This window comes from Hippichthys cyanospilos, chromosome 9, assembly GCF_059441005.1.
Source record: "Hippichthys cyanospilos isolate Australia breed blue-spotted pipefish chromosome 9, RoL_Hcya_1.0, whole genome shotgun sequence".
Taxonomy (NCBI): Eukaryota; Metazoa; Chordata; class Actinopteri; order Syngnathiformes; family Syngnathidae; genus Hippichthys; species Hippichthys cyanospilos.
Genome location: NC_142377.1, coordinates 4321373 through 4344812, shown reverse-complemented (window position 1 = coordinate 4344812; position 23440 = coordinate 4321373). Strand labels below are relative to the sequence as shown.

The window sequence follows — 23440 nt, the reverse complement described above, 5'->3', positions numbered from 1 at the left end:
ACAGCAGGACATATGCCAGTGAAACAGGTCATGTTAAAAAAAAAAAGGCCCTTTAAGGTACATGCATGTCTATAATAATGCCACAAAAATTATTACTGTACTATGAAAAAAATTCTAATCTTTATTTTTTAAGACCCCAATCATGACCAAAACACAATTTTTTCACATTTTAGATCATAAATGGTGATCTAAATTCCCATTTGGGAATAGATTTTCCTTCATAAACAAGCTAAAATGAGTTTGACACACCCCTAGTCTAAGAAGAAAAAATCCAAGTGCATCAAAGTGCCTGGAAAAAACAAAGATGACAATCCTTATTTTATCACAATTACACTTCACGTGGCAATAACAAATCATTTTCCCCCCAAAAATGATTACTTGTAAGTTAGGACAAAAACATATTGTCCAAGTGACAGCGTTTCTTATTTATCTGTAATCTGTACATTTTTAAATCTGCCGTATTAAAAATAAAAACTAACACAAGTCGCCTGTGGTACAGGTTGCGTTGGGTGTCGGATAGCGGACCCCTTGAAGGGGTGCCAAAGCTGCGGTCAGGCCAGCCGCCGTAGATGTGCTGCCAAGTCTCACTTTTGAATGCCTTCCTCACCGCCACGCCGGTGGCCAGCAGAGTCAACACAATCGGTGTGACTGAGACGTTTATGTGGTGCTCTAATAAGGTACTGTTTGCTCTGTGTGTGTATGTGTGGTGTCGCTGTTTTTTTCCCCTTTTATCACCATAATGCGGAAGGGTCCAAACATTTGATGACTGCACACAGAAAAACGGAGGAATGCGAGAGACACTGACATATTTCACCTCTAATTAAACATGCAAAAGCCAATTTGTAGTTCAAACATAAAACAAAGAAATGTGTATGTCAAATATCAAACCAAAACTCATCACTTGAAAACACAAAACGCCATAGGTGGACTATCCAAACTATCATGGATGTGGCAGTAGTTACAGCAGTCATAGCGGACTTATTTTTAGTATATTGTATGCTTTTAGACACCCCACTTTAAATGAATGTGTTGTTCTACTGTTGCACTAATACAGTATGTTACAATACTATAAGTGGAAAACGGTAAAGCCATGTCTCAGATTTCTGTCTCCACAGAAGTTAATGGGCAACCAATTACATCTCTGGCCACATTAAGAATCACATGAAAACAAATTGAACAGCAACATCTTGTTCCAAGATTTCCCCGTCGCGCCCAGTGAGCCACAGACCTCATCATCAACACTGGAAGGGCGCTCCAATGTAAACTTCAGATTGTGGAGGAACTGGGACATCTGGACACGTCCAAACCCAAAACGGCTACTCTGCATCTGAACATGTTTTGTGTGATTTTTAGTTTTTTTTTTTTTTTTAAAGCTTGGCTTGGTCACACTGACTTTTTCCATGTCTTTTTTTCTCTCTCTCACTTTTTTATAAGCAAAAAAAACTATATTTGTTGACTTTAAAATGGACCCCATATTTTTAGAAACATGCATTTTCCAAGTCATAAAAATTACATCCAAAAACACTGATATCAATAAAATAACACATAATATAAAATTAAAAAGAAATGCAAAACAAAACATTAGGACAGTGCTTCTCAATTATAATTTTCAAAGCCCCCATAGGAAAGAGAAAACATTTCATGCCCCACCCACTTGCCACGCCAACCATAAACAAGGTTATTGTCTATAAAAATTGCATAAGTGTGGCCATCTAAAACAATCAAAAACTGTTACTGACTATTTTTACAGCATTTATACAGGTTAAAGTGTTTTCTAAGCCAGGGGCGTCAAAAATAGGACCCACGAGCCGCAAATGGGTTTAATCCGGCCTGCGAGATTTTGTAAAATATAAAGACGAGCTGATGTTTTTTAATAAATGAAAACGATCTGGCCCACCGCATCATTTTATGGGGCCTGCAAAATGCTAATTATGAATTCGAGTTTCTGGCTAAAATACCAAATTTCCAAATTGTCTTCAACTTTTACCTGTTATCACGCCTTTTGTGGCCTCTGATTTCAAAACATAAATGTGTGATGATCATACTTGAAATTTATTTGACTTCAGTCGTAACTATAACTTCAATGCGGCCCATGATAAAAATGAGTTTGACACCCCTGGTTTTCGTGCACTCCCCATGCCTACATGGGTTTCCTCCTGGTAGTTGGTGTCCTTCCACATTCCAAAACCATGCATAGGAAAATTCAACAGGGTTTTGCACAACAAAGTGCTACCATCGCAAGAAAAAATGCAATACACTATGTTTGAACTCTCATCTTCCTAAACAGCGCAGTGAGCAGTGACTCATTTGAATAAGACAGGACAGCCCCCTCAAGCTAATTTCAGACAGACTAGAAAAAGGAGTAAAAAAAAAAAAAAAAAAAGTGTTGATCCCAGGAGTGTTTTGACAAAAGCATGTCACAGACATATTAGGACATCTGGAAGTGATTTTAAATAATGACCAAAAAGACATAATATATCTCTTTTAGTGTTGGAAGTTAAAAAAAAAAAAAAGTAAAAAAGAAAAAAAGAATGCGTCCAATTTTTAGCACCTAAATGCACCCTTGAGCTTTTTATTTAGGAACTTAAAAACTCACAAGCACACGCAAATGCTCAAAACGCTTGCCGTATACCTTTATCTGGGATTCTCCCTCTTTCAACATGACACGCTCACACGCATAGAAATGCACACGCACGCACCCACACACGTTCCCTCCCACCCTTGTATTATACTCCTCCTCACACACTTGCTGCACATGTATCGAGTGGAAGCCAGCCACTGTGTGCTGCACACTCATGAGGAGAGAACCAGTGTGGAGATGCTGCATGCCCACTAACTATTTTGCCACCAGAGCATGGAAACCAAGAACTGGACATAAAAGAAGTAGGATTACAGGACCGCTTCATACTTGTTCGTGTCATGGTGACAGGTCACATGATTGCCTGCTGCTGACGGGAGCTTGTCGAGTTCTGGAATCTAAAAGAGTTGTACGGTGAAAGACAGGCGTCATGTCTAATGCTCGCTCGGCACACACGCTGAGGGGGGTCTGCTTAATTTGGCAAGGTGAGTGCATTCAAAGGATTGGGGGGACCTTGAGCATATTTTAAATTAATAACCCCCAAAAAGTGTTTTGTTGTTTAGTGAACAAAACACATTCTATAAATTGAAAAAATAATGCTATAAAGATTAACTCACAAATGCGATTTGGGTGAAATTTGAGCCTCTTTAGTTGAACACAAAAATGTTAACATGTTACCTGAACTGCAGCAAGTGAAAAGATAGTAACTATAACATCTGCCATCTAGTGGAAGAGTATGGAATTGTTGCCTGTCGCAATGTGTCACTGGCGTATATAAATAGTGGTACTTTAATATGATCACTGACAAAGAGTTCCCCTTTTATTATGGGGTGAAATGACCAATCATTGGTTCGCAAAAAGCAATCAAACAACACACAAACGTTTATAATTCCCTAAACTAATAGTTTCAACCGTGAATATAACAAGTTATGATGAATACACTCATCATCTGTAACTTCTGCTAAGAAGCCAGGCTAAAATTAGCTTCTCCCCAACATTCAAAGATTTTTGTCCCTATTCCATTTTCCCCATATGGAACGTTCATATTATCTGTGAGCAGAGCATTTCCGGTGGTACGATTCGATTCAATTCAGTGCCACATGGAGGTGGGGTGCAAATACACCCGGGGTGTTGAGAAGATGGCATTTGGAGTGCTGATGCAAGACTCCACTAATTTCATCTATTCGACAAAGTAAAAAAAAAAAAAAGGAACTTTTTTTGCACTTTGCGGCACAGTAGCCAATCAGCTTCAGGAAATTTACATCTTACACACATGGTACTGGACAGACAGAAAATAATCATGGCAGTTTGTGGTCAACACTGCTATTTTTTAATACAGGGACAGAGCCAAACGAGAGCAAGCTTGTAAATGGAATGGTGAGTGAGGCACTTGGGACACCAGCAATGGACAGTATTTACTTCTTTTTCAACAGTCATCTGTTGAACTGTACCAAGATAGCGATTGTGTTCAGCACGGTGTGGGCCACATTAGTGAGACGTTGAACCTTTATTTTCTTTTGCCACAAAGTAGAGAGATTGAGGGACACAGAAAAAAAGTGGCTCAGCTAAGAAAGCAAAGGAAAGAAGTGAAAATGCTTGTGCAGGTGCTCCTTTCTCTCAACCTGCTGAAAAACTGTAAACTTGTTGTCTACCAAGCAACACCCATTCTTTTCTCCGGTGTATGCGAATGAAGCAGCTGGTTCCCGTAAACTCCTGCGGTGAAACAAAGCGAGGCGGAATGTTTTTTCTTTTTTTTTTTTAATGCAGAATCAATATTAGGCTTTGCTGTGGGCCCATCCTGTGGATCTTGTATAACAGGAGCACAAAAACTAGTAAGTGAGAATGTTCCTCAAAAATTGATTCATCCATTTTCCAAAGTGCTGACAATTGTGTGGTTGTTCTGGTATGTGTACTTGGCCACCTTGGACAGTATGCATACATAAATAGGTATACATGAAAAAACATTTTCCAGGAAAGTAGCATGCCATTAATATTGTTCATTGCTGAAGATAAAAAATACTGTATACACCTCTGAATATCGATAGAGCTTCCATCAACATGTACTGTTTGTGTTCAAATATCCATCGTACATAGAGATAACAACATAAATAATTTTTGGGCAGTTTTAGCATTCTAGCACTAATGTAGCAATTTGTCAGACAAGTGTGGTGTTTAATTATTGTGTTATTTCAATCTTTCAACAGTTCACTATCGGTATTATGTATAATGGTAGCGCTACTTGCGAATGCCTCTTGTTACAAAAAAATTCAGCTTACGAAACGCCTCGGTGGAAAATATTGTCTCTAGTAACGGGAGAAAATTCAAGATATGAAAGGCAACGTTTGGTGGCATATAATATGAGACACGAGACACCAGCACTCACGCCAACATAATGTGATACGTCACCACAACTCGTGATGTCGACCGTATTTGTTACAGTTTGTGATGCATTTTTAGCGTTTATTCACATGCCGACTTGCCCACAAACGAGACACTAGTTTTTTTGTTTTTTTTTTAATTTAATGATTGATACTTGTTTCATACACACTTCCTACCAACTATTTACACCGTAGAATTTACAGCTAACATTGTACATGTTGACAAAAAAACACCTACAGGTAACATACCACTTTGGGCTGTTGAGTTGAGTGAAGTTCGCTTTGTTAGCACGTCATTCGCACTTTAGCAACGGCAATCACACAAGAAGCACTTTACATGACCAGAAATTAAATTTAAGTAAACTTACTTTCTCAAAATAATCCAAAAGATAAATATGATTGCTCCTGTGGACTTGTAAATGATTTCTGGATCACTGGAAATGTAAAATAAAAATGTACAAATTAAACGTCCTAAAAATGTGTCTTGTAAATAGAAGTACCACTGTATATGATTGCTGGAAGTAACACGCCTGGCTCCCCTAAACTCTGCCACCCACTGTGTGGATGCCATTACCCTAGTGGTCATCCTAGTTGACCACTTACTGCTATGTGGGCATGTGTTTAGTCTGCATGGGCACTACGGGGGTGATTATTAGCGACGTAACAAAATGAGGACTGTCCTTTCCTTGTGCTGTGCTGGTACTGAGAGTGCAGAAATGAGCAGGAATGCTCACACATGAATGGAGGAAACACCAGTTTGGGAGACTTTTTGGTGAGAAAAGAGCATTCGAACCTGGTTAAAAGCTCTAAAAGGTTGAATTTGTATGAAACTCATTATTGTCCAGCATTTACTCATTTTACTAATACTGTATAGATCATAGGTGTCGTACTCCAGTCCTCAAGGGCCAGTATCCTGCAGGTTTTCCGGTTTTCTCCCCTAAACACACCTGACTGAAATATGATTGAAATTTTCATTTTCAAGCTCCCCCAGAACTGACTAATGAGCTAATCATTTTAATCAGGTGCGTTGAGGAGAGAAAACCGCAAAACCTGCAGGATACCGGCCCTAGAGGACTAAAGTTCGATGCCTGTGATCTATACAGTATTAGTAAATTGAGTAAATGCTGGACAATAATGCGTTTTCACTATTAAATGTTTTATTTCACTGTAGCATGCATCCCGGAAAGAATGACGCATCATGAGACTGCTGTACAATGGTGCTTTAAGTAACTTCCATTACAATATTAATGTATTATATTTCGTTGCATTGATAAAATTATAGAAATATTTACAATAAAGGAATTAGACTTTGTTGTCATTTTTATTTTGAGGATTTGAAAATCCAATAACAAAACTGGAATGCTATCCTCAGGAGCCAAGTAACCAAACTCAATAATATCCCTACGGTTCATTCCAAAGATATACTGACAAAGAACTGAAATTCTTTTTTAGAAACCGCCAATTTGGTACTAAATATATACCTATTCCATATGTGCCGTATGAGGCTCTACTGTCAAGCTGCGAGAAGCCAACCCCTAAATTATTTTTATTAATATTTGCAGTGGTCAGTGTTGGGAGTAATGCATTACAAAAATAATCTTAAGTACTGTAATGCATTACTTTTTGCTGTAACACGGTAGCATAAGGCATTCCAAAACAAAATACGAATAATATTATACTCAATTCAAATGACATTAAAGCGCATTACAATGAATTAGAATATATAGCTCCCCCCCAAAAAAACGCTCCTAAACCCTTTAAATTTATAATATTAATTGAAGCAGTTGGTGACATGAATGCAGTTCATACACTGGCACTGGTGTCTTATTGGTATGTAGACCACGTTTGTTGAGGTCATTATATTTGTACGTTTTTATTTTACATTTCCAGCGACCTAGGCATCATTTACAATTACCAGGGAGCAATTATATTTATTTGGGGGTTATTTTGAGAATGTAAGTTTGCTTTAGGATAGTTTAAGGTCATTCCACTGAATGTGTAATGATTGTAATGAGCTACAGTTAGAATGATAAATCCATATTTCCAGGTATGTTGGTGAGAGTAATGTAAAAGTATTGCAATAGTTGTGTAATGCCTTACATTTCAAATAAAGTAATATTGTCGTGTAACAAATTAATTTGGAATGACATTAATAAGTGCTGAATAATGCATTACGGTTTTGAAGTTACTTGCCCAGCATTGGTAGTATTAGTAGTAGTAATAGTAGTAGGAGTAGTAGTAGTAGTGTAGTCAGACATTGCCCTTGCGTTGATTTCATGCACATGTGAGTGTGTAAACAAAGAGATGAAGGCTTTTGAAAGGGATTATGTCACAGACAGCCACTCATTAATCACAAGGAAGCGATTAAGCAATTTGTCAGCAATCGAATGCCTCCCTTCCAGCCCAAACAAGCCGCCGCTGGTGAAGGGTGGCTTTGTGTCTTCAAAAGACATGAAGAAGGAAGAAGAGGCTTTTTCTTCTTTGTCGTCGTATTCTCCGGCAGCTGCCTTCCAACAATGGCGTCTTCGGAGCAGGCGAGCGTGGCCCTGGAACTAATGTTGCTATTATGTTAATGGTTGGAATAACATGAGGCGGGCATTATAGAACCTCTGCAGCCTTATGGGTCGCCGCACATCACAGCCCGTTATGGGTGACGACCGAAAGGCAGATAAGAGGAGATGTCTGCCCAGGTGCAATCATCACACTGAATAGACCGAACCCCCCCGGCCCAAGCTCCCATGATGGCTGGCAGAGTGTTTTCTTTTGGGGCTGCACATGTATGGTGAAGAAGACAAGCGAGGTCGAGATGGTGAACCTCCACAGATGCTCAGAAAAATTTGAAGAGCTGTTCAACATTTTCAATGAAGCAGACAAATTTTCATCAGGCAAAAAATTATTATATTTAGATAGTCCTATACATTGCAAGTCCAATAAAGTGCACTGTGATACCAAATTCCCCAATTGCGCCTGACTTTATGAATATAATATCCTCACCGATTAAAACAAAAAAAGGTGCAAGGCACTTGTTGGTCGGCAGAAGTTAACCCTCGGAAGTTAAATCTAAGTTAGTACACACCTGAGCCCAATTAAAGTACCTCCGATTAACCACAAATAAGATCCAGTTGTTCTAGTAGGGTGTTTTTTGTTTTGTTTTTTTACACGCAATGAATATTTGTTACTTTTTTTTTGAACACACACACCCACAATTGAACAAGTCATTGCCACTTGTTGCTCTAAAATCTTAACTAGTCATGTTGTTCTGGATTTTCCATGGACACCGGTCAAGACCGGCACTGCCAAGCAGTTCTTTATCTTCATCAATGTGATAATGAGGTGAATTCGATAAAACAAGAAATATCTTGTACTCGTGTTACCAACACCTCACCACCTTATAATGACAATATTCCTTGTGGAGTTTTGACTGACGAACAGTTCCCAGCACCCCCACCCCGTGCTATGCAAAAAAAAAAAAAGTAAAAGGTGACCAATCACGATTTTATTGATATCTTTCATTTTAAATACAGGGATTTTTTTCATGTTTAGCACCACTTTGCTCGCTTATCATAAAAGGTTTGCATCTAATGCAGAGATTCTTTTAGTGGGGTGCAATTAACACCTAGTGGCCTCACCAGAGTTGCTGGTGTGCTGGTGCCTATCCCAGCTCCTCCTCGATATGTCTAGGCGTGGAACGCCTTAAATTACTTGCCAGCCAATCGCAAGGAATTTTGGAGTGTCCAATACAACTACCATGCATGTTTTGGGGAGTGTGGGAGGAAACCGGAGTACTAGAGAAAAGCCACATTGGTATGGGCAAAACATGCAAACTCCACACAAGAAAGCCAGAGCCAAAATTGAACTCTGAATTGAGAGGCGAACATGCTAACCAGCTTTTCAAAGTGTTGCCCAGGTATATAAATCATCACTTAATAATTATACGTCCCATTATTTATACATTAGGGAGCCCTGACTAGGAATGGTTAATGTGAGTGATTGGCAGAGATGGGCATTGTACTTTTTTTTGGGCGATCAGACAGTTGTCATGCCCCGCCCCCTTGCGTCATTGTCGGTCTGCCCTTTTTTTCAAGCCAGGCTGTTAAAGACCCGGTCTTGGGGAACCTGGGACATAACACGCTCAAACAAAAAAGGGCAGTTTTTATTTTCTTCAGAGGCTTGGAAATGTGTATTGCAAAAGGCTTGGCGTTATTCAAATATCCAAAATTTCAGTTTTCTAACGGCGTATAGAACATCATGTACGGGCAATTAATTGGACAGGGAGGTGAAATAAAACAAATTAGTCATTTAACACCACAAACAAACAGGCAAAACAGTTGGCTTGTATTTCCGTCACCAAAAGGGTGGCGTCATTTCACGACTAGGTTGTGGGCTTGATTCCTGACCCTGGCGACATGACGAAGCATCCTTGAGCAAGCTACCGAGTTCCCCATTTTCTCCTGACATTGCATCATTTATGAGTAAAGAGTTTAGAGGCCCTAATTAGGTGGAAAAGCCCTATAGAAATGAAGTACCATTTACCAATATGCTTTTTTGAGATACTGTATACCCTAAAATAGTATTTGGAAAGTTGAAATTATTATGTTCATTTGGCCCTCGGCAAGCATTCCACTCTCTAATGTGGCCCCTTTTACTACACAAAAGAATATATGAACTAATTCTGAAGACCACATTTTACACTTGGTATACTAGTATACAGCACTTAGTATACTATTTTGATACCAATTTTTAATATGTATATCCAATTTTTATGTTTTTACCCTGGATTTTACACGCACTAGATTGTTTGGATTGCCCGCCATTCGGTGAATTCACGTTACGATCCCAACCACGGAACGGATCAATCTCGGAAATCGGGGGCCCACAGTACAATAAATTTTCTGTGTTAAATTTTTAGATGATTTCAAAGTTGCATTCAGTATTGCTTTAATTGTTATGTGAAATACATTTATAATTGAATTATTTACTTTTTTTTTTTTTTTTTTTAGTCAAGTGCACTTTTCATGTTCAAACCGTGAGCAATGTTACAGTGGCTTTCAATAATATACTGTTTAGGAATGAAAAGTATGTTTGAAGTGGTTTTTGGTGAAAAGGTTCACAAATCCTATAGTTGGTTGGTTGTATTTTCAAATGAACAATTATCTAAAGTATTTTCAGCAGTTTGTGTATACATGTTATTTGCTCTGTGTGCGTGTGAGGGGGAGGGGTGCATAAATATTTCGGTTTTCCTCACAAGAATCCAGTCCCAACTTGTACGTTTCCATTTCCTAAGTGTTATTTTTTTGGGATCAAAAGTGATAGAACAGTAGTCCTCTGCGAACATTACGCACATGTAATCTTCTTCAGTGTCTACTGGAATGGAGAGGATAATTACACATCATTGTCCAAGTTCCATGTCCACACAAACATGAGTATTTTTATCCTTTTGGGCTTACATCCACATACAAATTGACTTCATGTAAAACTGTGGGATGTGAAAATAACTTTATATAGTGTCATTGATCCCACAAGCAAAAAAAAAAGGGGGGGCTGGGGATCACAACGGGGACAACAACCTTACTTGATGGAATAGTGTAGTTTACAGGCATAAGAAGAATCAAGTAAGCGTCGGTCAAGTTACAGTAAATTTGCACCAGGGCAAACAAGGGCAGTCATTTAATTGTTGATTGATTCCCAATTTCTAACATGACTATAGGACTAGGATGGAACAGCTTCATAATCTTGGGGGGGAAGTAACATCATAATTTTGGATGGTTCTTCAATGAGCCCTCATCTTACTTGTATGGAGGGTTTTGTGTGTCCTAAGAACTGGGTGGTAAAAGTCCACTGCTGCACTGGACTTCTGTGATCATTGCAGATTTTCCAATACAAACAGCATGTTAAAACATAAGGGTGTTCATATTGTTAGCACTTGGTATCAGAACACCTAAGGCTGCAGTTTGATGACTGATATTCTGGTTGTGTCGTTAGATTTGTAGCCGCATCTTGTGGACACTTGAATGATGGATCTGTTAAGTGAACTCAACACCAGATGGTGGCGTTTTGGTTTTGATGGTGGGGGAAGATGCCGGTCTGACCTGGCAAATCTAAATGTGAGCATTCGCTAGGAGCATCAGACATCATTCCCTTATAAAAAGCATTTCAAAAGCACTTCAACTCCCACCTCTGACAAAATGTTGCACACGTCCTAATTCCCTAATCAAAGAGGGTTGTTTTTTTTTTGTTTTTGTTTTTTTGTAAATTCAACCTCAGCAATACTTTGTTTTACTTGCATTGTACGTTGACAGATGAAATTCAGACAAAAGTTGGCCATGCAATTATAAATAAGAACCGACATCCAACATTTGTGTATCATATAAGCACTGGTGTCAAACTCAAGGCCCGGGGGTCAGATCCAGACCACCACATCTTTTTATGTGTTACATTTGCAAATTGTCTTCAACGTTAAAAACTTTTGTTCCCAATCTATCCTTACCATTTTTACTTGCCTCTGATTTCAGAAATCTGAGTCACATTGTTCGCTCACTGTGTTTTGCAATGACAATTAATCATCAAGGGGTTTTTAAGTGTGGTCGAAGCAGGAGAACAATGCTGGGTTATTCCTTCGCCATTCCTCAAGAAGTCCCTGTAAAGATTCCAACAGTCTAGAACCGAGTTGTTTTCGCTCTTGGAAATTGTTTTCGTGTTACACCTATATTACTGTTTTGTGTTTCAAAAGCACTATAACAGTTGGGTAACAGACATTGCGTTAAATTTAAGTGTAAGTTCAAAAAGTAGAATAAAGAATCAGTTTGAATTCAGTGTGACCTATATGGTCGGCTTAAGTTGGCTGAGGGGGTTGACGATAGAAGTTGGCGGTCTTGGGGGGGTGATGGATGTTGGTGGTGGTGGTGGGTTGGGGGGAGGCAAAGGTAGTTGGCATGGTCACGGATGTTGCCGACGGACCGTCCGTCATCTGACAGACCGCTGATTACAATTTTTAGCGTGAAAAAAAATGGACGGAACATTACCTAGGGGGGGGGGGGGGGGCACTGACAAACGTCAGACCAGCAAAAAAATGTAAGTTGCCCACCTCTGTCTTGCTATGCAAATAATTGTGACTCTGATTTTGTCTGACTCAAGGTCACATAAAAGACACATTTTAATTATTGTGTGAAAAGTATTTTTTTGTATAGGGACACAATTTTTGTTGAAAATAGGCTACAATTTTTATAAGGATAAAGCTTTATTTACTCGAAATCTGTATTGCAAGAAGTTACATTTTTGTCAGATTTTTAAGAACACAATGGTGTAGTTTTCTAAAAAAAAAAAAAAAAAAAAAAGCATAATATGGCATTAAAAAAAACTTGACTAAAGGGTGTGTTTCAACTGATAGTTTTTTTTAATTGGAAAACATTGATTGAACAAAAGGATTTCTGTGAGATTTTTTTTACTATGATTCTTTGACAAAAAAAAAAAAATTATTTGAAATATAAAAAGTTTTGGTTTTAGGATTACTGTTGTTTCAGTGCATTGTTCACTACCACTTAGAAAAGTAATCATATTGTGAGAAAAATGAAAGCCGTGTTTCTTCCACAAGGATAAAATGTTTTTGTGTTTGGGAACTCTCGATTATGTGGCAACCTGCAAATGTGAACTTCATGAAGACAAAATGAAGGCAAATATTATCGAGGCTTTGATAAACCCTTTGTCCCTCAAAGCATAGTGGCCACGTGCGAACGGGAGCCAGAGTTTGACTACCTGCGGGCAAAGCCGCACAGATCTCTCATGTAAATAAACCAGACCTTGGGATTAACCAGCTCAAAGTGTGATGAAAAGACAACAGCGGCCGTCCACGTGGCCTCTCCGTGGACACATGACCCAAGTTAAAATAACAATGACAAGCCGTGGTGCTTTGAAAAGATCAACTTGACCTCAGCCTGACTTACACAAATGAGGAGGGAGGGACAATGGGCAATATTCGTATTACAAGTACTTTGTGTCTGCCTTATTTTGTTTTTACGTTCAGTTTATTTATGTTGTTAAACCCATTGTTACATTTTGCCAATCGCAAATGTGAAAGAAGGTGTTTGCACATTCTTTTTTTTTTTTACTATTAACAGGCTTTGAGTTGATTTTTTTTCCCTTTTTTTTTTTTTTAAGAATATGTGTTGAGTTTTGGGTGTGCTCAACTAGAAGCAGAACCTTTCACCAAAGCTAAACTAATGCTAGTTGTTGAGGATTATTGAATATCAGTGATGGCCTGATTTGTTTACCTTTTAGATTTAGCTTGTCAAGGAAACACGACAATTATAACCTGAAAAAAAATAAACATGATGTATTTTCACAAAACCAGGCTAATGTTTGGAGTTTTTTGAGCGACATTTCTATAAAACAAACTTTTTAAGGTGTCAACTGGTTTCTCAGCAGTCAAAAGGTTCAATTGTAATAGAGGCTTAATGTAAATAAGGGATTGGTAGATATGTGCATTGTTTTAAAATGAACGTGGCAAAAACGTAAATGTGTTTTTCTCAAAACTTTCATTTTGAAAAAAAAAAAATCAAATGCAGTAGGTTTGTCAAGTTCTGAGCTCTTTTTATCAATGATGATTTTAAAGGGAAGTAAGTGTAGAATTACAATATATAGATTTGTCAATTTTCGTTTTCATTTTCTGAGACATTTGCCTGATTTTGTGAAAACCGCAAATTCATTAAAACAAAGAGCCTACTAAATTCCTTTAAAATCTTTAAAAAAAATACTTTTAAAAATTAACAACAAAAAGAATGAAATTCACTTGATTTTCACTTCAATGAGTAACTTTTTTTTCTTGAAAACTGAGCATTCCAGCTATCAAATCAAAATGGAATAATATTTAACCTGAAAATATTTTCCATACAAAATTGTGGTGAGAAAGGCCGGGATTTTTTTCAAATTTCTAAATGAGATTAGATTAGTAAAACAAAATCTGTCAACAAGAATAAAAAGTATAACGACAAACATAATTGTATATTTAATTTAGAGAGCAACAAAAAGATTCCGTTTGTACTTTAAGTACAATATCTTTCAGGGAAAGGGCACAAGAGTACACAGCAATTCATGCATCATCATCATGGATTATGGATTAAAGTGTCAAGATAGGAGATAATGTAGTGAAGGAAGCTCCCCAGGGACGTTCACAGCCATGCAGGCGGGCACATAAGCAATGAGAACAAAAAACTTGTTTTGTTTCTTTAGGCCGGAAAATTGTGAGAAACTGTTTAGCCGACACCACACACATGAAAAAAGTGCAAATGCCAATCTGGAGAACACAAGCATATGCACACAAATGTAAGCACACATCCATACCAGCTTCCTGTATCTTGTCCATCTCTGACATGCAAGGCAAAAACTAGATAGATAAATAAAAAAATAAAAGACCAACCCTAAAGCAAGACCGTGATATCAATGCATAGGCAATGAGACCTGAGCATGTTAACATCAGGTCAACATTTGCAGGCTTTTGCCTGCGAGCCAAGACTTCGAGATCGATGACACGCAAAAGAGATTTGGATAAATTCCAGCATGCCCTCCATAAATCCCCTTGAGGAAAAGAAGAACAAAATACAATCACCTCAATGTTGTTTTTAAAGAAAACAGAAACATGAACAAAATATGAGGCTGCTTGGAAAAAACAAACGTGTTTTGAAATGTATGAAGAGCAAGTTGTCCCTACTTCCGCCAATCCTTTGAGATCTTGGCCGTGTGCTTCGGGTCGTTTTCCTGCTGAAAAAAAAGAACCACAATGCACAAACTTTTCTGTACCCTTTCCTAGATTTGTGCTTCAATACAATCCTGCCTCAGGGGTCGGCAGACAATTTCTTTTACTTAATGCTAGATGTTTTGGATATGACTTGGTAACTTTGGGACAGGTGTATGCCTTTCCAAATCATGTCAAGTGAATATACCACAGGTGGAGTCCGAAAAACCTAGAAACATCTTAAGGTTGTCGGTGGAAAAAGTTTACCCCTTCATAAATACTTTTTTTTTAAATCTCAAACACACACAACTTAATTCTCCAATGACAATACTTCTGGTACATAATTTTTTTCTTTTTGTTGTAGTTCTGACACTCCCTCATAACAAAACGGATCCACACAGTTGCAGCTGTTTCATTTTCTTCAAGAGACAGCACCTGCATCACATGTTAGCTGTTGACCCCTGAACCCCAGCAGGAAAGAATTATTTATTGACCAGTCAGTGAGAGGAACTGATTGCTGACTGAAACAAGGAGCACGTGAAGAGAAAACTGTAGTGGAGATGCAAATCAGGTATAATGCTAGTTGACTGGCTGAGTAGGAAATGAACTGAAAATTTGCACACCATCTCCTCCAAATGGTGCCATGGGTCACATATTTATATATATACATATATCCAAGAAAAGCAATGCTATGTGGCCTCGGAAAGTATTTCCATACAACTTGATGTTTTTGGCACAAAAAGTACAGTGGGCCCCCGGTTTACGAACCCCCTGTTTTAGTTATTTTTCATCTTACGATAGGACAGTTGGTAATAGATGTCCTGCATTTATAAATAAATAAATACATATATATATATATATATATATATATATATATATATATATATATATATATATATATATATATATATATGTATATATATATATATATATATATATATATATATATATATATATATATATATATATATATATATATATATATATATAGCGAGAGAGAGAGAGAAAATCCAATCCAATAATAAGAGAAATTTCAAAATACGAAAGGCCACATTGTTGGAGAGAGAGAGGGTGACTTTACACCATAGGTATCGAACTCCAGTCCTCGGGGGCCGGTATACTGCATGTTTTCCGGTTTTCTCTCCTCAACACACCAAATTCTTAGGATAAATTTCAAGCCGACTAATTCTATGCCCGCGGACAAAGTTAGGTGCAAATTGGATGGGTACGTTTTTATGGTCACTAACAAACATAAAAACAGAAGCAATTAAAATAACAATAATGACATTGTCAAGTCATTGTAAGGTGTTTATCAAACAGAAAATTGTTGCAAAGAGAAAAGAGACAATAAATATTTAAAAACACTCTGACAAGCGTAAAAAATGGTCAAACAAAATTCAGTGTTCTGCTTGGAATTTCCCACTCATTGCGTGTATAAGTGCGTGCATTAACCTTCATCAGAAAAATATAAGTCTGCTCGCGTTTCAATTTTCTTTAATCCCACGAGAGAGCAAAACGATCTGCTGCTCATTCAAGGATTTTGTGCTAACACTTCGTCAAGTCAGTGCGGGTTGACAACATTATCAACAACATTGCGTTTCCCACAACGATGACCCTCAGAATCAGAATCCTCATAAAGCAAGATGATAAGAACAAAGAAATGATATGATTGTGCATGAAAACAAGCGATAGTGTTTGTGAGAACAAGCCCCCAAGACCACTTATTGCAAAACCACAAGGGCGCAATCAGAAAATTCTTTTGTCACCATCTCGGCTGAAACCTGATCTTTGCTTTGAGTCACCTATGAACACGCAGGAGCCGAGCGCACAGTTACGCAAAGGTAATGCATATGTTCATATAGTTTAATGATGGCCGTTTTGATAGGACATAACATTGGCATCACAGTTTTGCGGACAGGAGCTTCCAGGCTATTGTCACCCAGATGTTGTCTTTCTGGCCGGCTGCCTCGCTCCGTTTTCGTCACCTGAATGACAAAGTGTTGTGCATGGTAATGATGTTAACACGCACACTTGAAGTCAACCCAAAAGCAGGAACTGTGTTTTGCAGATGTAGGCTTGATTGAAGTGAACGGGTCACCACCTCGCAACTACTCCAAACTCAAGACCTGGAAAATAAGCATAATGAGAATCCTTCCAATGATCTTGAAATTTGATATCGTCGCTGTCACTCATGACTAAAGACCTTGGAAAAAGTTTTTCAGAAGATGACGTAACCACAGTAATTTGCTTTTGTGGAGGGTTGGCAATGTGGACAGCAAGCAGAGGCAACTTGTCCTACCCTTTAAATCATTGAAAGTGTTATAAAGCAGTTGTTCTCAAAGTGGGACCCCCGGGGGTCCATGGCCTGACTGCAGGGTGTCCGTGAAATCATTTGGGTGTTTTGAAACTGATTTAGTTACAGATTTGTGCGTTGTTTGGCTTAGTCTTTGTTTGTCGGGGCCGCCTCTGGCCGCTGTTGATAGTGCATTGACAGTGCGCTGTCTGTCTACCGAGACAGAAGTCATTGTAACATCTTGGAAGGACAGAACGTTGGGTTATTAATAAAAAATATACATATATATTTGTGTTCATTTCATTTTATTTTATATTAAACTGTGAAAGAATTTTTCATGCATGCTGCTTGGATAGACAAAACTCAATCCCCTGGATTTTGGCGAGCGGTTTATAACTGGTATCAAGGCAATTTATCAGTGGTCACTACGAAATCAGTTGGGGAGAGTTCTGTTTAGGGCCCCAATATACAATGAAATCATTTATTTAAAAAAAAAAAATCACAAAACTCATGTACTTCATTAGATGAATGAATTGCCATCATTTCTACATCCTAGTTGCATTGATGGCCGCGACGGGGAGTAACCTCTGGGAGGTGCCCACAACTTTCTCCAACTTCAGCGAAAGCCTGCAATGGCAGCCCCGCTGCCACTACCGCCACCATCAGGATAGTGTGAGAATAACAGCAGAAATGCCAGCAAGGCTGGATGGAACCTGGCTGTCAACAAGGTAAACCTTTGTCAAACACTGTGAAATCTTTGATCTCAAACTCCAGTCCAGGTGGGTATCCTGCATGTTTGCCTGGTCTCTCTCCTCAACACACCTCCTTGCAGATTCCTTACAGATGACAAATTTGACCCCTTACAGTTTTCTTAACAGACTACTGATGAAGCCAAACTTATTCCAGAAACAAGTGCTCAAGCATCTGGAGAAACCAAAATATCATTCAAAGATTGTATTTGCTGACTTTTCTTCTGCTATTAACCAGCTCTCCAAACTTATTGGGCACAATTTAGGAGGAAAAAAGAGCAGACAATTTATTTATCAACAAGATTCTGTTTGTGGAATTATGGTTTAGGTAATTGGGTAGACATCACTATGTACACAGAGATGAACCAATACTCATTCTTAATTCCCATTGCCACTGAGCTCCTAAACACAGACCATGCTCTTTTTAAACATTTGATCATTATTTGTTTTTATTCAGGATTTTAAACCTTGTTTTTACCTGACTTGCTTTTATTATGATCATGTCTTGGATAGTTTGCTGTGCAAGTTTCTTATACCCAGACATCTTTTTCTGTGCCACGCTTGTAAGATACAAGATATATATATATATATATATATATATATATATATATATATATATATATATATATATATATATATATATATATATATATATATATATATATATATATCTTATATATATCTTTTATATATTATATATATTTTATATATATCTTTTTTTCTGTTTTTTAAATGAACAAAGCAATAGTTCATAACTCAAAAATCTTGAAATTCACAGAATGTTATAACACTCCTCTTGAAGAGAGTCACTGAATTAACCAATCAAAGGGCTAAAAATATACCCACTGATAACTTCTAAATTGCTATTTCCAGATGTGAAATTCGTCCAGGGCCAGAGTTCCTCACCCGTTCCTACACCTTCCATCCAAATCGTCACTTTCAGGCCTTGCAGCACTACTATGCCGACAGCGGGTGCGAGAATCCTGCCTACTCCCTGGTGATCCGGGGTAAGATCCGTCTTCGCCAGGCTTCTTGGATCACTCGCGGAGCCACCGAAGCTGACCATCACCTGAGTGGGGTGGCCATCATTGTCCATAGCTTGGCCGCCAAACAGAAACTGACATCCAGGCTGCCCCCATCCTGCGTGAGTCTGAGCTTGGCTCGGCTGGTCCCTGGGAAGCCACAAGACCTTTACAATACTCGAGCGGGAAGAGGGTGTCTCACGGCTATGGGTTTCTCAATGATGGAGTTGAATTTGGTTAGAGTGGAAACACAGCATCACAATCATGGGGAGAAAATCCAGGAGCTATTCTTGGGCGACATACACACTGATTGGACCCAAAGAACTCACTACAGACCTACAGGGTACCAGCAGCCACTCCAGAGCGCCATGGTGAGTCAAAATGTTACGTCTGGGATCCAGTACGACCATGCTAATTATTCCTCCATTGATTCTTTCAGCATCACATCCATCCCTGTCTTGCGTGCGCTTTGGTGTACCGCTCCACGGAACAGCGGCCCCCCGTTTTACCCCGCCAACCGCAAGCACCTATTTCCTTGGCCGGACGCTGGGTAAGCCAGCAGTGCGAAACTCGTCCCGCCGTTCTCTTCCTCACCAGAGAATTCTACTTCGACCCCGATCAACAAACATGGGAGGGGATCTACCGCCACTACTCGGATCCCCTGTGCTCCCAGAACACATTCACCCTGAGAGCTTCGGGTCACTATGCTCAGGGGAACCCTTCAATCAAGGTGCCGGGATCAACAGAGTTTGTCTTTAAGGTGACCGAAGTGAGAGTGACAGCTGAAGACGAATCCACAGCAAAGTTGTTGAACAGGACAAAGTCAGGGAAGTGCGGGCAGGCCGGAGAGTGGAAAGTTGGAGGGGAGCAGGGCTTGAGCTCCACACACGGGTGCACGGTGCTTGGCATCAAGCTGCCACATAAGGAGTACGAGCTTTTCAAGGTTGAGCTAGATCATAGGAGACACCCGTTGTTGTATGTTGGGGAGAGGCCAACGGACGGTTCAAGCCCAGATCGTCCGATGAGAAGGGCCACATCCTTCCAGGCTCCCTTAATGCTTTGCAGCGGTGAAGAGACACATCCCCCAAGTCACTATGGTTCAGGATTCAAAAGCAAACAAGTCCAGATGGATACCAACGGGACTGGGAGTTTGACGCAGACCCTGTTGGTGGTCCTTGGATCTGTTCTGTGCATCTGGATTTGGGGTATTTAGAGACTTGGCACATTGCCGGATGTAGTTCTCCCTCTTTACAAGACATTCAGGGGTCCCGAATAGAGAGGACAGGGATACTTCGACTTCGGAGTACCCTGCCTTATGAAATGCTCAAGTTATGAGACGTAGCCTGGTTATATTTTTCTATGTGTCCGTTTGCAAAATTGGAGCTACAGGCAAGCTTGGTACTGTATATGCCACTGCTTCAACGGCACAAATTCAACACCAATACAATAGTGCATTTGTAAAAGCAGTTAATTCTTTATTCTACCATCCATGATACATGAGGTGAGAATCATTTCATTTTCATGATTATTTCAAGTCATAATAATACAGTTCTGAAACGGACTAATGGCACTTCAATTCATTTCAATGTGAAAAAGTAATTTAATACACGATTAAACTGAGCTATGAGCTTAGTCTGAGAATGAATTATACTCATGTCATGAGAACACTTTTTTTTCATGTCCACTCCCTTTGTTGGTCCTCCAATGGTGCCTCTAGGTACTCTTTCACGATTCTAAGCCACAGTTCCAGTTCTACTTAAAACTAATCTGCACATAAACCACTGATGCCATCGTTTCAAGTATGAAACAAAAAAGCGTTGATTCTAACCTCATGTTTCATGGAAAATGCCATTTTAATGTAATGCCATCACAACGAATCAAGATGACTGTTGAAATGTGGCTCAGCCTTTTGAGCCAGGATACAGTAGAACTCATGCACTTTGTACAGAGCATTGTTGATACTGGAAAGAAAAGCAGCCAACAAGCAGACATTTTGTAATCAGTCATAACAGCTACCATACTTACGGGTCCAAGTGTACTTTGTGGCATAAGATTTTGCTCTTCTTTTAAATGTCTTTAAACTTTTACTCTAAACGCATCTAATGACTATTTATTTTACCACCATGTATGCAGTGTATAGATACCCTGTTTGTTTTCAGAAGGCTTTTTTATTTTTTATTTTTTTAGTAAGCACTACCAAGTAATTAATTTTTGTTGTTGCATTAAAAGTGGCTTTCCATCACGTGTGTTTTCATTAGGGGTGTTTGGATTGGGGGTTTTATGCTGTTGAAATAGAGCATGCATGAATGATATCGACCGATACAAGATTCCGATCGCATGGGTTCGCTGCACAATTTTATATTTAAGAGATACTCATTAGCGATTATTTTCAAAATCGGATAAACTGTCAATGATTTTTCATTTGAATGAGAAATCTGATTCATCAAAAAATTCTATCCAAATTTCTCTTTACTATGCAAACATTATTTCAAATTGACTTAGGTGACTGGTTTGGACTGTAATGTGCAGTGTTAAGGAGCAGGAAACGTCAACACACACGAGTTGGTTTATGGTTGGCTGCAGGATACAAAGTATGAGCTGCAGGAAGTTGTTTTTGTAGACAATAAAAATAGTTTGTAGTCTGTCAGTCACAAACCTCCATGAAATCACATGTAAAGTCATAATTACAGTCGCCATGACCAGGTATTCTTCCACCTGTGCAAACCAGTTCAAGGTGTTCCTTCGTGACTACAGAACAATAAGTCAGGACCGTAACAAACCTATGGCGGAGAAATACTGCAAACTCCTACAGATGTCAATTGGGACTACATATAACAAGCTACTAGAGATAATAAGATAATCAAAATATAGGAAATTATAGTGATATTGCATCGCACATTGCACTGCAATACCTGCAGCATAATATGGTGCATTTGATGTATTTTGAGCTGTAATGTTACCCATAGTAACACAATGCTTGATGGGTAACCCTGACTTCGGATTGCGTTGCACCGCCTGTGGTTACGACTATGTGCTATGCTAATAAAGAGTTAACACTACGTCGTAGTCTGAAGTGTCATTGTTATATGAAGTAACAAAGAAGAGTGAAAGATAAAACACACAATGTCAACCTGATGAACTAAAATAAATGTTACACAGAACACTGCTATTTGGATGGAGAAGCTACAATGTCAACTGCGCCAACATATTTTTAAATGTTATGGCTGAGGCAAGTGAAGCATTATGATTCATGGAATAGTATTGCCAACTTGGAAAACACCTGTCTCAATCAAATAATTTGAGTCTTTTCGGGTCAGACCCTTAACACCTTTGTCAAAGACGATGAGCATGAAACGACAATGTTTCGGGGTGTGTTTTTGAGCGACGCTAACACATTTTGTCATCACAATAATCTTGAAAATGATTCAAGATATGATCAAATGTAGCGGACTGTGAGAGAAAGTGCGAACTACTCCTTTCCAGATGCGCCATACTGTTCCCATTAACTCGTGCAAGAATGGAGATGGCAGCTGCAAGGCTCATGAGGTCATCCTTCAAACTTGGATGGGAAATATCAGTCTGGAAGCCCCCCAAGACCAAAAAGCTCAAGCGCAGATCAAGAGAAAAAGAAGATCAGAGGCTTGCAAGAGGGGGCAGGGGATACTGTCAGATCCCCGATGAGGACCGAGTGGAGGCTTTCATTGTCTTTTCTTGTGGTTTCCGTCAAGTGGCAGGAAGGAGAGCCCGCTTGCCTGTTAGCAATCAGGCCTCACAGGATCGCTGAGTGAGTCCATTCAACGAGCAAAGCGCAACATAAAACAGACCTGATTTAGTATGTGTGTCAAAACAGCAAAGTATGACTGCATATGGAGGAAGTTCATCAGAACAGAGAGAAGAATAGTGCTGATGAGATTTCAAGATTGATCCATACTTACTGCAAGACATGAGTTCACAAGAAAAATGGAGTGATGCTCTTCGGATAAACATAACAGGAAAGGGCAAGATTAAACTGAGAAGCAGATTGACATAAAAAAAAACAACAATCACAAAGAAACTCGTCCTGCAAAGGCTAACCAAAATTAAAAATTTCAAATCAATGCAAATTACCGTAATTCGCCAAATACAAGACTTGCTTTTTTTTCCCAAAAGTGAAGGCCAAAAGTATGGTTCCACCAAGCAGCCCATAAGTTGATCTTGTAATACTATATTTCTCGAGGTGAAGGTAGGATAGATACAGACCTCGATTTAAGATTGCATTTGGGGCTTTTGAGGTTAGCTTTATTTACTCTTTTCAATATACCGTATTTTCTGCACTATAAGGCGCACCGGATTATAAGGCGCTCCCGCAATTAATGACATATTGTAAAACTTTTTCCATATATAAGGCACACCGGATTATAAAGCGCACGCTCAATTAATGACATACTTTAAAACTTTTTCAAACACAATATAGTAATACTCAAACTAATAACAATAATAACTCAAACAATAACTCTAAACTCTCAGTAGCATAATAACTCAATGTCAATATGACCAAACTTGTTCAACTGTAAACACACGAAAGAAACAGGTAAAGCTTACTTTATCACTTCATTCCCCATCCCCAAATCCCAATCTCAATATTGATCCATATATAAGGTGCACCTGATTATAAAGCGCACCATCAGCTTTTTAAAAAAATTAGGCTTTTAGG

General features: G+C 38.9%; 1 protein-coding gene across 1 annotated transcript; it reads left to right on the top strand.

The window, feature by feature from the left end:
- Positions 1–2776: 2776 nt before the first annotated feature.
- Positions 2777–20989, top strand: apcdd1l (APC down-regulated 1 like). Its single transcript, XM_088422475.1, has 4 exons — positions 2777–3063; positions 17533–17704; positions 18599–19118; positions 19187–20989. The coding sequence occupies exons 1-4, from the start codon at positions 3009–3011 to the stop codon at positions 19958–19960; spliced, it is 1521 nt and encodes a 506-aa protein (XP_088278601.1). The 5' UTR covers positions 2777–3008; the 3' UTR covers positions 19961–20989.
- Positions 20990–23440: the final 2451 nt, after the last annotated feature.